Source organism: Mycteria americana, chromosome 11 (assembly GCF_035582795.1).
Source record: "Mycteria americana isolate JAX WOST 10 ecotype Jacksonville Zoo and Gardens chromosome 11, USCA_MyAme_1.0, whole genome shotgun sequence".
Classification (NCBI taxonomy): domain Eukaryota; kingdom Metazoa; phylum Chordata; class Aves; order Ciconiiformes; family Ciconiidae; genus Mycteria; species Mycteria americana.
Window position 1 is genome coordinate 14,585,501 of NC_134375.1, and position 16,378 is coordinate 14,601,878.

Sequence of the window (16,378 nt, forward strand, 5' to 3'; positions counted from 1 at the left end):
GCGAGAGGAACAGGTACAATTAACAGGCTGCGTACAGGATCTTCTCTGCAATTTTTTCCTTGACATCATCAGTAATTACCTGCACTAAACATGCTGCTGCGGCGCGTGGGCTTGTCAATCAAGAGGCAGCTCAGACCCAGAGCATCATAAATTCATTGTCATAAACTTTGCTGCCAGATTGAGGGAGAAGTGCTGTCAGAAGGGTACCTAGCGTCTGCAGGGCTCTGCCTCCCTCCCCGTGCCCTTGCGGCTGAGTCTGGGGAGAGGAATTACCACGGAGCTGTGCCACATGCACTGGCTGAAAATGCTGGTACTTCCAGCTCTCCAGAAGAGCCATCCCACAATTACCTTATGTGAGCCTGGCAGTTCCCTCCGCTGGAGAGATACAAGGTTATTAAGCAAATATGATTAATGAATAAAAGAAGCTCTGGCACGCTGGAACGAGGCTCCGAGGCCTGCCGGGCTCCGGGAGGATTCGTCGGCTCGTGCTTTGGGAACTGCGTCAGGTTTCTGCAGTAATATGATTAACATGCTGTGTAATGGGCTAAATCCATCCCAAGCATCCCTCTGGTTAAGCCTCTGCGTGGACACCTGGCATGAATTTGGCCCTTTTACAGTGCATGCACTTGACAGAGCCACACTGCTAAGTGGGAAGAAAAGAGGGTACCGAGTTACTGTACAGCCGGGGAGGGGGTGGCAAAAAGGGTGGAGAGGAGGGGTGGATCTGGAAGGGAGCAGAGAGACCCAGCCCAGCCCCTGCCCTTGCCCCCTCCCGGAGCGTGGGGAGGGCTGCAGGGTCGAAGCAGATGCGTGATGAGCTGCTGAGCCCGTGGGCCTGCGCTGCTGTGCCGTGCCGTGCCCTCCGTCCCTGTGGCCAGCTGCCACACCACGGCAGGACGTGGGACTTGGCCACACGCTCGTCTGCTGTGTAGCACTGCTGTCCCCAACTCCAGAAAACACGGAGCTGCCAGACCTTGCTGGCTGGAGGAAGGGGAAGGATGGGGAGCGCTGCCTTCCTTATCTGCAGGGCCAGATTGTGAGCAGCTGTGGGCAGATAAAGAGCGATGGAGATCGGCTGGAGGAAGGCATTTGCTTCCCCTGCAAAGCAAGCTCTCTCTCCCTCTTCCCAGTGTACTCTGGCAGCCGCCGGGCTGCCTTCTGGGCAGGGAATCTTCTCTGCCACAGGGGTAAAAGCAAAAGGATGGATGATGTAAGAGCAGGAACTTGAGTGACCGACTTCGGTTTATTTGTAGACTTCTGCTTTATCTTGCCCTTCGGGGCTGCTGCTGCTTCCTACCTCAAACTGCCTGGGATGGGTGTCCCCCACCGAACGGCAGCGTGGCCGGGAGCAGCCCAGCACAAGCTGCTCCGCAGCGGCCAGGCTCAGCCGTGGGTTTTGCTCTGCTGTTGCAATGCTCTTTCACAGGTAGGCTCCATCCTGCTGTAGTGTCCTTTATGGCATTAATTGCAATATGATATTTCTTACCCATTCCAGTATACCTTCCATTTCAGTTAAGTTCCATGTTTTTGTGCTGTTTTAATAATTCCCAGCAAGTAACTTTGTTTTCCAGAATTGGATAGTTTCGTGCAACTGTTCATTGCAGTCCCTTACAGTTTGGTTTAGTCTCGTAATTACTGAGTGATTGCAAGGAATCAAGTCATTTAGAGGAACTGCCTAGAAAGGGATTAATCGCAACCAGACCTTGTTAAAATCCCGTTGCCACACCAATTCCCCACACTTACAGAACCTGACCACAGTGTGAAAATTGATATTTATGCCGAGGAGTGTCAATGTGCTGCCTGTGCACCGTTCCCTGATTTACTGTCCTCTGGGGCTTGAACTCTGGGGCTGCAGTGAGATGCGCTGCTATGATTTCCAAGCCCCCAAAATGAAATAACTGCCCACCTGGGTCCTTTGGCACCAAATGTGATCAGCACATTAACACCACCAGATTCTGTGGATGATGTCTCCAGCTTTAAGTTAAATTGCTTGATTTCTTGCAGTCCGATTCCTGCAAACTTGTTGAAGCAGATGAAAACAGTAGCAGAACAGCCAGATTTTGTGATAGGGATTAAAAGTCTGCTGCTGGGCATGACTTAAATTCATTCCTCTTGGTCTGTGGTCTCCTTCTGTCCTGCTGGCTACTGGGGGACAGCCTCAGCACACTGGTGACAGGTTTCCAAGGAGGCCAAAACTGTTGGGGGAAGTTTTTCCGGAGGCGAGGCAACTCTCTGGGGCTGCTGGGGACCTGTCTTCTCCTACCCTGGGCAGTACGTCATGCGACTGGTTGAAGAAAGCTCCCTCCCCAAGGCCTGGGATGGGTTTCAGAGTTTGTTGAAAATGATAAAAATCTCTCTTAGTTACCAGTATTATGACACAACAAAATAGAAGTTTTTGTGATATTCTCTACAGTGGAAAAACTCTGTGAAAATGCGTCTGTTGGCTTTGAAAGTTCCTTGCTCCAATACTCTTAACAGATGGACGGCTGCTCGCAGCGATGTGCTGGTCTGTGCTTGCAACCCTTTAGTTCCCGTGGAGACATAAATGTTTTGTAAGGAAGCAGCAAGTCCTCCTGCCTGAGATGGTGGCCGTGGCCTCTGGGGCATGGGGGGTGCAGGCAGAAGAGGGGGAGCCCGATGCCCTGTGCCTGGTGGGCACAGCCTGCCCAGCCCCACACAGTACCAAGGCACCGGGGTGATGTTTCTGCTCTGCAGCTCTTCCACAGGATGCTGCTAAGGCCTCGGTGGGGCATCTTGCTGAAAAGGATGCCACGGAACACTCACTGGAGCGGGGCAATGAGTGCTAATAATTGTAATGATTCTGGTTTGACCAACAATGGAGCTGTTAACGTAGTCTCTGCAACTAGGAAAGACAGGTTTATTTCTGTACCTCTCAGGAGAGAGGCTGGAGCTATTATAAAGTTATTAAGCTATTATTATATACAGGTATTAAGGCGGAACGAAGAAGTTGAGTGTTATGAGGGCGTACGAAAGAGAAGCCTCAGAGGTGCACAGGAGAAGTTAGTGGAAGCGATGGTGAGGCATTTGTAGCGGGAAGGGGTGGGTTTAGCTGTGGGGCCAACCAAAGCTAGAGAAGATAAACCATAAGTCACCTTTGAGCTCTTGACAAGGTGTGTAAACCACTTTCTTCTGCCATATGGCTGATTTGTGAAGATTCTTACAGGGAGGTGAGCAAGAGAGCTGGCCTTGTGCTGTGGATGTCCTGCTCACCAGATCTCTAAATGCTGTTGTGCTCTGTGGCATGAGCAGAGACCAGCCGAGCTCCGAAACTCAGGGAAGAGCCCACCTGTGATTGCACTTGTTATGGGCCTCTGCAAATATTATGTTGCAATCTGCAAAGCTTGTGTACTCGGTGTGAGCGAGTGTGCAATTCTTGTGAGGTCCGAATTCAACCAGCCAGCTGGAAGAGGGAAGCTCGGTGAGAAGGGAGGATGCTAGGTGGAGCTGGCACGTGGAGAGGACGACTCAAAACCCAGTGTGGGTAGCGTCTTGGATCTGCTCAGAGCTTAGAAGCTCTAAACGCAGTGGGATACAGCAGCTGGATCTTTTTCCGGCAATCTGAACATTCACCACAGGGAACAGAGCCAGGGCTGTGACACACGAGCGCAAAATGCTAGTCAGAAAGGACAAATGGAATGCGAAAAACCACCAGAAACTCGCAAAGTGGGTCAAATTCCTTGATGCATCTAACAATAGATGTAGGATGGGAAGGGCAAGATCGATCTGGTTGCACGCCCTCCTGTGCTTCCCGAAATCTGGGTTCCACTGTGGGCCTGTCTCCATCGTGGTGAAATTCAAAGCAGGCGGCTGAAATCATGGAAGCCAGAGGCTCCGGCTGTGCCTCCTCCACCCAGGCCTGCCTGGCATAAGATTAGCTTCACGCCTGAGCGAGGAGGACTTGGCTTATTAAACTTGCAAACCTGCCTTGCACTAGCCCTTGGGTATTTAGGACTGCTGGGTCTCTGGGGCAGGATGCTCTAATGCTACTTTTACGCCATGTCTACCGCAACGAGGCCTCCTTAATTGGCTTGTGGTTCCCACCAGCACTGCAAGCAAAGAACAAGCGATGGAGAAAAATCTGCCAGGACCACAGCTACCATTCAGTGCTGGTGCATCATTACTTTGCATGTCATCTCTCTCCCCAAAGACAAAAAACCTGGGTAGCCAAAAAGGTCTGCGGGGAGGATGCGCAGCAAAATCCAAGCACAAGAAGTGGGGGGACGCAGGCGGTCCTCGTCCGCAAGGCATCCCCCTGCCCAGTCCGGTTGCTCCCCTCCACTGAGTCCTGACTTTTCAATAGCATGGGGGGAACTGGGAGTGAAATTTTCTTTTTTTCTTTCCCCCCCGCTATTTTTAAAAAAACAGCCCCCCTCTTCCCTGCTTTAATCACTTTAAAACAACCCTGGAGGAGTGAGACTAGGGTAAATAAATGTGGGAACCAGGGGAGTTCTTGAACTGTTAAAGAAATCAATATAAATCACAGAGTAACCTTGCCCTGATATCTTCCTTATCACCTCTGAGGCTCTACCTGCCTTTGTCTAACAACAATCTCAGTTAATTAGATAATTAATCTAATTATCTAATTAGGTGGAATCACTAATAGCTATTCCACCTAATTAGGCCAGTGGCTGTATCTCAGCAGCAGCAGTTCTCTCTTTCTGGCTAACCCTCCACCTTCTGCCATGACTGAAACCAGGCACTGACACAATTCACGGCTCTTTGTTTGCTTTAACCAAAACCACCTGGAATCGGTTTTACATTTTTACTCGGGCTTTCCTTGAATGAAAGCAAGGTGGCCAGTTGGAGAGTAGAAACAGAAGCTCTCAGCACAAGATTAATTTTTTAGCTATGAATGCAGCAAGATCTTCATTTTTTAAATTCATTCTCCTGGTGTAAGATTAATTTTAGCTCTGTACACAGCAACCTGTTATGTTTGAATTGATCCTAGGGAAACATATTGCTCTGAGGCTGGGGAAACAACGTAAGTAGTTTTTTTCCTCCCCTTTATTTGGACAAGTTTAGCTAACTCATGGCTGCAGTCCCAAACATGGTCTCTTCCCCTGCAGAAATGCAGGTTGTTCTCTTGCTGCAGCTTTCCCTATCTGTCTTATGTGCGATGGCACGAGGGAGCTGGACAGAATTAAAACCAGCCTAAGGCCGCCGGTCCCCCTGGCAGCGGAGTCCCACTGCTGGTCTCTGCAGGGATGCTGGAGCTGGCAGCACCATGACACCAGTTTTGGACCAGCGATGGCAGTACCGCTGTCCCCTCAGGAGCTGTGGAGGCCTTTGGGGCTGCAAAGCTACCATACAGCACTCATGGGGTTTTTTCTCTTAATGCCTAAATTGGATTTAAGGCCATTTTTGTACGTTCCAAAACAAATCGGCAGCTGTCCGCAAAGCGTGCAGGCAGACTTGGCCCTGAGAAAAGATCGATGTGCTCACGCTTCGCACCCAGAGCTCTGCTTTCTTGGGATCCCACCTTACGTACCAGCCTAAGCGCAAGAAAAGCCATTCAACGTCTGAGCAGTCGAGAATTTAGACTCTTCCAGTCCAAGGAACATTTGATGGCTCATGCCATCACTATCAGTTGCTGGAGAGCCTCACTGGAGCCACTCCGATGCCTACAGCCGTGGCAGGCACCACTTGGTGCGGTGCTCGGAGAAGGAGGCATTGGGCTCAGAAATCAGCACTGTGTATCGCAGAGTCCATGGGAACCCCGGCTGGAGTTTGGATGAGGTGAAATGGCCAGGTAGGTTCTGAAGAGCATTTCTGCAGTAGACCACTTCTCTCTCCTGGAAACGCTTCCTTCCCGTGGTGCTCCCAGGTTAATCTGCTGCAATAGCATCCAGAACTGTGATCTGGTTCTGGGGAGAGAGTCCTGCTCCTGCCTATGTCCTCCTGCATGACTGGGATGATGGGCAACAGATGAATCCATGGCTTTTCATTTTGCTTTCTCTGTGTTTTGGGGGTTTTTTTTGTTTTGTTTTATATATATATATATATATATATATATATATATATATATATAAAAAAATAACTGAAGCACCATAAAATGTCTCCTTGGGGTAGTTTGATTTTTCTTTTAAAAAAAAAGTTATATTATATATATATATTTTTGAACTGCTTGGAGCAATGTTGTCTCAGCATTCTCATTTTGAAACCCCCATATTGAGGTGTTTATTACAGTATTGTGAAAATTCACATTTAGTTGAAAGTTGGCAAATGTTTTTTGGCTTGAAGCAAGTTTTCTTTTGAAGGAGTTTACTATTAAGTATTTAAGGGGTTTTTTCCCTTTCTATTTTTCTTTTCAAAAAGCAACACCTTCCAGAACTGGGTGCAGAAGCAGTAGGCCAGCTCTGCAGCAAGTGTGAAAGCTGCGAGTCAAGCACAGAGCTGCAGCCATTCATGCTTTTTTCTGACATCTGTTAAGGGAATGGGAGGAAGGGAATTCAGCTGTACTCTATGAGAAAAGAGGCTTTTTTGTTGTTGTTGTTTTGGTGAGTCCTGAGTAGCTGCACTCCCACCAGATGCTGGTGATCCTAATGCCAGCTGCACAGAGCACAGCATCTCTGATTGCCTGGAGCTGGTCCCTTCCCACGCCCCAGAGCAAGCGAGATTTGCTGTACCTGTAAGAAAATTGAGCGTGCGGCAGGCTTGTTGCCGTTCTATGACTTAGATGTGTATTGAACAATGACGGCCCTGGCAGGGGCTGGGATCATGTTGTTACAGTTCCACTGGAGTAAATGCAGTTATTGCTGATCTGGTTTGTGCTATGGCCTTAATATCGATGACACAGTCTATACTTTGCTTTATACTCACATGCTTTTCTTCTTTTTCAGGTGTGCAGACCCATCTTTTTCAGTGTGAGGATGTGCGGGTAGATAACGAGGTTTATGCAACCTGAGCTAGCAAGCTGCACGTCCCACAGAGCCAGGAGCAGGAGTCACCTACGTGCTCCTCTGATGGGCAGCAAGCCTTGCTTCGTCCCTGCCCTGCGTGGAGGACTCGCGATGAGGTGGCAGGAGTGTGTGCACAGAGCTCTTGCAGGGAGGCTCTTCCACGTCCCGTATTTCTGTGTGCTGGGGTGGGTGTGCGAGGAACAGCCCAGGAAACGGTGTCTGGCACAGGTGGGAAATGGCTGCTGCTGCCCAGCGTTGGGCCCTTGGTGGCCCAGGGGAGCCCAGCGGCACTGCCAACCTCCTCTGCCCCTCTCCAGCCTGCAAGCTGTGAGATGGGTGAGGATGAGGATGGACAGAGCAGACAGCCAGATCTCAGGCAGTGCATCAGTAGGGCCAGCCGTAATGGCCTTGTGTCTCCATATGGAGGTGGGCAAACATCTCCAGAGAGAGCCAGGATCTCCCTGCCGCCTGAGATGGTTCCTAACCCTGAACCCAAATGGGATGTCTCCTGAGATTCTGAAATATTGTAGACAGGGTTGTTTTTTGGTTTTGTTTTGTTTTTTTCTACTTCCAGTTTCTAGCAGCAGCCAGAAGTGGAAGTACCAAAGTCTTGAGAGTGAGTCTGCTTTCTCTGGCTCTATCTTGCAAACTCAGGAAGTTTGAAGAGATCTGATAATCACCCTTACCCTTGCTTATTTATCAGCTTAGTCTCCACCCGAGGGGGTTCCCAGTGCCCTACCTGAGATGGCTCTGCTCACACGACTGTGCTGGCTGGCTGCCACTGCAGCGCTCACTAGAATAGGAAAAAATAGCATTGGTACTTTTGGTCTAGTCCTTCTGGTGTTTTTTCTATTTTTGCTCTCCTGTTGAAGTTGCCACAACGGAATTGTGCTTGTGCTGCGAAGATACCAACCTATTACCACCATTTTGTATCACAGATATGACAATTTTACTGTAATATTTAAATTACCTTGCTGGAATACCTGCAGTTGGATAAGTGTGAATTTGGCTTTATCTGTACTGGGGCTTTTCAGCCCCTTCCACAATGCATAATTTACTTAGGTGATTGAATTGCAATGTTGACTTCTCCCCCTCCCCGTGTTATCCTAAAGGTTTTTTTGGTATTTTATTAGATACTATTTTTTGACACTGTGCTGCCATGTATCATTGCTATGCAGATGTTACACAGATTTATTTATTTACCATTTTCCACTTGCTGTGTTCCATTAGTCTATTCAGCAACTTTGTGTCTTTCCTTGTCGCAGGCTTCAATGTCCTACAAACTGCGTGGAGCTAGAAGATCAGGGTGCTTTATCTTGGTTGCCAGCATCTAGCACAAAGGGGGAGGCAGATTTGGAGACATTGCTTGTTTCTATGGATAATAATCAATAAGACCCATTAGGGAGACAACTACATACATCACTAAACTTTGACCTCTGCTCTCCAGAGCAGTCCCAAGATGCCTATTCATATGCTGGTGACATCCAGATTGCGCTATTGCAAAAGCCTCTTTGCTTGGGAAGGGATTACAGATTTAAATTGCACAGCCTTTGCTATCTGTAGAATACAGCGTGCAGGATGCTTAGCTAGAGCCTCTAGTTTTTGTTGGCTTTCTTTTCTACTCAGCCAAGTTTTATATTTAATGCTGTTGCACGCAGAGTTTTTTAAGCTTCTCTACCTTTTCAGGCTGTTTTCTACTCCTGTCTGTCTGGCATTTTAAGGGTTTGCAGACCCTGGAGATTCTTGGCACTGGCTGTTGCTTGCATATTGCTCCTCATCTTTCAGATCCTTTTTCTACTACGTTGCTCTTCAGCAGACTGTTTCTGATAGAAAGTTTTTGGCTTGCTGTTTGAAGTTCCTGATAGTCGGCATTTGATCACTTGCTAATTCAGTTCTAAAACTATTTTCCAAAGAACCCATGAAAGAATACCTATAAATAGAGTCTATTAAAAAAAGAAAGAAAGAAAACTTTTAAAATACCCTTATTTTGCCGAATAGAGGAAGCTTTAAGTTTTCTGGGAGGAAAAACACACGTACCAAATTTAGAAGCAAATTAGAAATCCCTGGGTGTTTGAGAAATCCATTTCTAGGCACAAAAGATGGATGAAGAGTTTTCTTGTCCCTGTACCTCTCCCCTTCCCTTGAGAGAGCATCGACTGAAATCTGTTGGTTGGAAACAAATCCGGCGAGATTATTTGGTGTGGGTGGGTGGGTGAGGAGGGAGAGACAGGACTCTGATGACAGCAGTAGGGTCTGACCTCAGCGGGATCGCAGGGGCAGGAGGCACTGCGTGAGCTGCTCCACTGTGTGATTCCTCTGTAAGCGATCAAGGTCCATCTTTACATTGACTGCCTTTGCTCTTCCCATTGCGAGGCTGTTTCTGTTCCTTGCTCTTCTGAAGGTTGGAAACAGACGTCTCGTTTCCAGCCTACATGTCCAGCATAGATCAGTTGTGCTCTTCTTTCTTGTCTGCTAGCTCTTTTATCGCTGAGATGTGCTGCCTCCTTCCCCAGTGTATTTTTTAAAGAGTGGTCATACCCCCTTCCCAGCCTTTGTTTCCCTAGGCTGAGCAAGTTGAGTTTGTAGAGACTTCTTTCATAAAATAGGCTTTCCATTCCTCTGACCATCCTAGGAACTTTTCTCCATGCTCGCCCCAGCTTGAGTGCATTTTTTTCTTCAACTGGAGAATTGTCTGGAGAATGGTAATTCCAACAAGATCTTGCCTGTGCACTGTACAAAGTCATTATATGTTTCCCTGTCTCTATTCATTGGTATTTCTTCTGATACCCTCTGCTTGACATTGGCCTTTTCAGGAGCTAAGTCACACCAGTGGCACACAAACACCCGAGACAGGTCTTCTCCCTCCTGTGTTCCATACCAACGAGCTTCTGCTCTAAGTCAGAAAGTTTTATTACGAGCACCCAGCTGCCTGAGTCAGTAACACTGCATTTCATCCCATTTCCATTTTGCTCTCTCTCAAAGTTATTATCTTCTTCCAATGTGACATTCTGCTTCTCATCTTCAGGTTATTAGCACAATCCCTCCTTTTCCTAATGGGGCCGCTAAGGAAAAGATCAAGTAATGTTCATCCCAAGGCAGTTTTTTGAGGAGCTCTACCAACAATCTTCTCCAGCCCTGTGGTTCTCCCTGCTTCATCCCTTGCCTACTTTGCCATGCCTGTGCTCCCAGCTCAGCTAAAAATATCCCATCTAAATGTGCATCCGAGTCTTTACTGAAGTCCGGAAAATGGCACACTGTGTGGTAACTCTTCCTCATCATTTGTTTCTCTCCCACGATTATCAGTGAAGCCTCTTAGTGTTCCTGTATTAATCCAAGACACTTGGTAATTCAGTACGTTTTGCCGGAGCATGCATAAATCTCTGTGGTGCACCAGGGCCACCCATCAGCCAGTTCTGTGCTTACACAATCCGTAGCACAACGCTTTGCCCCAAAAGCTTACAAACCCAGCCTGGGCCACATTTTCAAAGATGCTGTCAAGTGCTAAGTGAGACTTCCAGGAGTAGTTTCCTCCTGACTTCTCGCTGGCATTGGCACCTGAAGCCAATGGCGGTTAATGCTGTGCTTTGAAAGCAAGAGAGGGTGCGGTTAGTTGGCCAGCAGTGTCTCTGGCCAACACATGCTTTCTGGTTTGGTATTTTGTTTTGTGGTGAAGACTTCCAGGCTTCTGAGCATAGGCTCCTGCTTCCCTTGCCAAGGATGCTCTCATGGTATGGCAAACATTATGCTACTTTTGTGTGAAGTCTGCCGGCTTTCACACAGTCTCTTTTTCTTCCACTCCTTGATGTCTTATCCTGGAAACCTGGGGAGGCCAAGCACATTTAATCCCCTTCAGCAGGACACAGTGAAATGAATGCTGGCTATTAAGCTGGTTCACCATTTCTACCCTCAATTGCTAATTTCCCTTTCCACCCACTTCTACTAAAATGTGCTAATCGTGTGGTGATATGCAACTTCCCTGCCCCAGCAGCATCACTTCTGATCCTTTTAGCTCTGGCTAAACTAACAGAGAACTGTGTCCTGAGCCTGATTCTGACTCCTGTGTAACAAATTCCTTATTAAATCCACAGAAAAGTAATTCACCAGTGGTTAAGACTTCAGGCTGTTCAGGACAGCAGTCACTTCTCAGAAGTTACACACATCTGATGCAAAATTACAAAAATGCGTATTTACCACAGTGACCAACGGGGCCGAGAAGCTCAAGTTAATATTTATATTTGGCATTGAATCCTATGCACAAATACTGACTTTGGCTGTGCGTGTAGTGTCCTGGTTTATTTTTAAATCCATTTATACCGACGGTCCAGGTGCAGGGAATTACCTCTGCGGTCTTGGCACCCCAGGTTTCAGAGGTCTCACCACGCTGAAGAGGCTATTAGCAGGGTGCTCAGCTCGGGGTTGTGCCTCCGAGCATCCCTGGCTAGCTGCTCCAGGGAGGTATGGACTGTTGGTTTGGACCATTACCTGTTTTTGGGGCTGAAGCGAAGAAGCAGGAACAGCTGCGGCGCTGCTGCGGTAAGGGGTGGTTTGGGCAAGGGGGATGGGGGTGCTGAGCCGGTGCAGAGGGGTAACCATGCTCAGTCTGCCTCATCCCAATGTCTCCGTACCTGACATGAAGGATGTACTGGCGCACAGCCAAAGCTTTGCTGGGCAAAGCCGTTTGCACATGAGCTCCCAGCACAGGCAGCCAGATTGGCCCGAGAGGTTCCTGCCCTGCTCTCCCAGCCACTGTGGGCATGCCTGCCCTGGTGCTGTGTCTCTGGTCATGCCCTGGAAGCATCTGCAACCAGCGTCTCTTTACAAGATTTTTGTCGTTAAAAATACACGTGGTGGGAGAAGGGGAGAGGTGGAAAGAAGTGGGTTAACAGGATCCTCTTGCAGTTGAGAATGTTCTCAAGCAAGCAGTTGCACACAGTTGGCACCGCTGAAAAAGCGGCATCTTCTGGAGGCAAGAATTTCTTCTGCTGGATTTACCACCAACTGAACAGCACCGTGGAGTTCAAAACATTTAGCTGGAATGAGTTTGGTTTGAAAACTAGTGCCATAGATTCATGTGTGAGCCTAGAAATTTATTCCTTTTGCTTTTCAAATCAAGAGTGCTGGAGTTAAGGAGAAGAAGTGCTAAATGACTTGCCCAAGGCTGCCTTGCGAGCATGTGAGAGCCCAACCTCCATAAAAATCCCCAAATGCTCAGAGGAGTGCACTGCCCATGCCACCTCGGTGAATTTTGAGGCAGGCAGGATAACTCACTGTGCTGACACCACAGTGTGAAAGAAATACCCCACCAAGGCAGTTGTCATTCAGTTTGACTGTATTTTCAGCCCTGATTTCTGCCAGTGGTTTCTGTCTCAGTGTGTCAGTGTCTGGAGGGGTAAACAGCGAAGCACTGCCTGCAGGATGCAGCATCCCGAAAGCTTCAGCTGGGTCAACGCACGAGCCCACCAGCGGCCGCGGTGCTCCTCCAGGAACTGTCCGTGAAGGTAGGGACACCCAACTGCGGCTTGAAGAGTGTTTAACAAACTGGGAATGATCACCTCCCGTTGCACGTATGTGATTGAATGAAGTCACGCTATACTCGGGTTGCCAAGCTTTTAACATGTGACTTTGAAAGCGTTATTTGCTGAGGAAGGAAGGTTTCCAGGGGAATTGATAATAAAGGATGTAGTAGGTTTTTGGAAAGAAAACAACTTTTGCTATGAAAAGAAAACAGCAACCCTGAAACTTTTTTGAGGAGATAAATTGCTTTCTAAAAATGGGTCGTAGCTCCTTGGTGTTTCCACAATAACTTACTCTGTGCCTGTGGTGGCTGTCGCTCTGCTTAACGCGGCAATGGGGAGCTAAGGGAAGCAGCTGTGGCAGAAAACAGGAGTCAGACCGTGCCTAGTCAGTCCTCCTGAGTCAAAATTTCAGCGCCTTCTGCCTTTCTGTGCTTCTTCTCAGGTTCTTCCCTGACCTTGTCCCCAAACACGGTGTTCTTGTTGTCCCCATAAACATCATTGCCATGAAGTTCTGGTAGCGATTGCACACCAGGACCTTACCAGACCCTGGTAAAACAGATGCACTTACCAGACCCTGTGAGCACTGCTGAGTTACTGTTCCCACACAGATTCCCGAAGCAAACGTTACTGCTGTAATCTAAAAGAGCAAAAATGTTTGGAAAACAGCAGATGCAACGGGAAAATGACACTTCCTACATGTGATAATTGCGCAACCTTAACTCTGCCCTTGGAGTATGTCTGCTTCTCGCTGTATTGTTCGGGAACTTGCATGGCGTAGAAAAAAGTCATTGGAAGTCTTTGTCTGTACAAATTGCAGTTAAATCAGTTGGCAGAGGTGCCAGCAAGGGTTAAATTACCTGTGTGGGGATGGGGGGGCTGGGTCGGGTAAGTGGATTACATGCAGCTATTAAATACAGAGAGGTGACTCTGTCAGCATGATTTGACTGTTAAAATGGGCATCGTTGGAGAGGAAAATACCTCCATGGCTTGTGAGTGAGTCCAGATCACTAAAGCTTTAAAGCGCAGGACATGGTTATGCTTTCCTCCTGTCATGGTAGGAGCGTATCCTGCCTTAAGCTATTTACATTGGTTTGCTTTTTAAGTAGCAATTTTCTTTATTTTTTTCTTGTATTCAGCCCTAGGTTAACTTTGTTCAGACTGTCTTCACCTTCGCCCTGCAGCCCCGCTCCCTGGGCACAGCCCCGCGCAGCCCACAGACATCCCTCCCGTCTGCGCTGTTTCTTGCCTGGGGATGAAGTTTGCTCTTCACTGGCGGGAGCTGTTAGCTTGGCTTAATCGCCACTGAGAAATTGGGAAAGCACGGTGAAAAAATGTCTGCCCTGCAAGGCTTGTGCTCGTGCAGCTAGGAGTGGTTGAACCAACTTTTGTCTTTCCTCATCGCTCATTACCCCGTCCTTCCTCAGCTGTCCATTGCCCCCATCTCCTCCTGTAGCCGCTACTGAGGAACCGGCCCCCCGTGAAAAGTGGCTCAGCAAAGACGGCAAGGGCTTGTCCTCAGCATGTTGCCATCCAGCCTGCCACGCCAGTCTTTCTGCAGGCCCGAAGGGGCAGGGAGGAAACTCGGGGCAGGACTGCCGCTTTTTGGGAAATGCTACTTTTTGCCACCTCAAGAGTTTTGCAGAACCACAGCTTGTGCTTTCCGTGGAGTGGATAGATCATTGAGGGATTGATGGGAACGTTTCCGGAAGACTACGGCAGTGCTGTCAAAACGCCTTTGGCTCTGTACGGGCTAGCGACCTGACCCAAAGCAGAAAGGAAATCCATGAGGTAGCAGCCGAGGCATTCGTGAAGGCACAGGGAGCCCGTGCCTGAGGAAAGGGCACGGAGCAGGAGTTCCCTCCCGGCTGCCCAACCCCACGGGCTAACTTCCAGCGCAGCCGCACGGCGGGGCGAGGCACGGTTTGGCCGCCCTTCCCCTCGGGGAGCGGGCCCACGCATCTCCCGTCCCCCGCCGGCTGTCGCCGGTACCTGCTGCCCCTCCTGTCGCCCGCTCCCGCCCCGCGGGCAGGACGGGGCCGCACAGCCCCGCTCTCCCCTCACGGGCTCCCGCCCGCAGCAGGCCCCGGCGGGGGCGCCGCCGGCCTCAGCCCCGCTCCCCCGGGGACGGGCAGGCGACGAGCCCTCTGAGGGGGAAGGGACGGGAAAGGAAGGGGCCACCCGCCACCGCCGGCTGAGAGGAGCCCGCCTCCCGCCGCGGCGGGGTCCCGGTGCGGGGGGCAGCGCTCGCGGCGCTGAGGGGAGGGAGGGAGGCGGCCCGAAGGGGCTCCCGGCCGGGGGCGGAGGGCCGCGGCGGGGCGGGGGTGGGACCCGTCGGGGAGGCGGCGCGGCGCGGGGGTCGCTCCCCGCTCTCCTCCCCGCCAGGACTGGCGGCGGGGCCGCCCCCATTGGCCGCGGCGCGGCGGCGAGCTCCGCCCGCCGGAGCGGCGCGGCGCGGGGAGGGAGAGGAGGGAGGAGGAGGAGGAGGAGGGAGGGCGCCGGGCTGCGCTGCGCTGCTAGTCTGGAGCGGAGCCTGGCAGCGGCAGGAGCGGCGGCGCGGGGGTGAGGAGCAGCCGGAGCCTGCTGGACGGAGGCAGCCCCGTCCCCCTCCCCTCCCCCTCGCCTCTTTCTTTGTGCGCAGGGCAGGGGCGGCCCCGATCCATGGTCATGGGCGACAAGAAGAGCCCGACCAGGTGAGCGGGGGCGCGGGGGGCGCGGGGGCGGGCGGGGAGAGGCACCTAAGATGGAGGGAGCGCGGCGGGGGCCGCCCCTGCCTGCCCCTGCCCCGCCGGCGGCGGCGGGCCCGGCTCGGCGCTGGCGCGGCGGGAGGGGATGGCGGTGGGTAGGCCCCTGGCTGGTAGTTGCGTGCGTGTGCTCCGCCGCGGGGGAAGGGGGGGCGCGGCGGCGAGGGGCTCCTAAGATGGAGGGAGCGCGCGGGGAGGGGGGCGGCGTGCCCGCGCCGCCCCGCCAGGTACGCGGGGGGCCGGGGCGGGGGGGCTGCGGGCGGGGAGGGAGGGAGGGAGGCTCCTAAGATGGAGGGAGCGTGGAAGGGCAGCAGCAGCAGGAGGAGGAGGAGTGCCGGTGTCTCCCTGCCTGCCGCCGGTGCCAGGGCTGGTCTGGTGTGAGAGCAGCCATGGCGGCTCCGCTCGCTCGCACTCCCGCTCCGCGCACTCGCTGCTCCCAGACAAAGGGAGGTTTAACAAGGTGGAGGAGGGAACGCGCCTCCCAGCCCTCAAACTCTCCCACCCTCCCTCCCACCCTCCCTCCGAGGGGGGGGGGGCGGCCCCCGCCGCGGTGCGGGGGGCGCCGGGGGACGCGGCCGGCCCGGCCCGGCCCGGCTCGGCTGGATTCGGCCCGGCCCGGCCCGGCCTGGCCCTCCCGCGGCCCGGGGCGGAGCGCGGCGCCGCACCGCACCTCTCCGGGCGCCGGCCGCGGTAGGTGTTTGTCGGCTGTTCCCGGGCGCGGGGGGAGAGCGGCGGTGAGAGCAGGCGCTGGGTTTCGGGGCTCTGTAACATGGTTTCTCATGTGTGTGTTTTCTTTCTCTCCTCCTCCTCCTCTCCCTCCTCCTCCCGCCGCCTCTCTCCTCCTCCCCAAACACACACGTACACACGCTTCCCCTCTCCCTCTCCCTCCCCCTCCTCAAGGCCGAAAAGGCAAGCCAAACCTGCAGCCGACGAAGGCTTTTGGGATTGTAGCGTGTGCACCTTCAGGAACAGCGCCGAAGCCTTCAAATGCAGCATCTGCGATGTCAGGAAAGGCACCTCCACAAGGTATGTCCGCACCTTTTGACGTGGTTTTCCCTCCGTGCTGGGCTGCGTCGACTTGTTGATTTTTTTCCCTGTTGCCCGGATATCGGCTGGTTGCACACACCCCCCCCACCCCCCCCCCCGTTGCAGTCCCTTCTGTCCCCATTCAAAAGCTTGTCGATTTTAAAAATTCTCTTTC

General features: G+C 51.7%; 1 protein-coding gene across 1 annotated transcript in view; it reads left to right on the top strand.

Annotated features, from left to right (window-relative positions):
• The first annotated feature begins 14,910 nt into the window (after nt 1–14,910).
• Nucleotides 14,911–16,378, top strand: part of RYBP (RING1 and YY1 binding protein) — a 48,142-nt gene continuing 46,674 nt past the window's right edge. The window contains exons 1-2 of the mRNA XM_075513969.1: nt 14,911–15,126; nt 16,078–16,203. Coding sequence (XP_075370084.1) covers nt 15,095–15,126; nt 16,078–16,203 — 158 coding nt within the window. The 5' untranslated portion in view covers nt 14,911–15,094. The remainder of the gene's footprint in view (nt 15,127–16,077; nt 16,204–16,378) is intronic.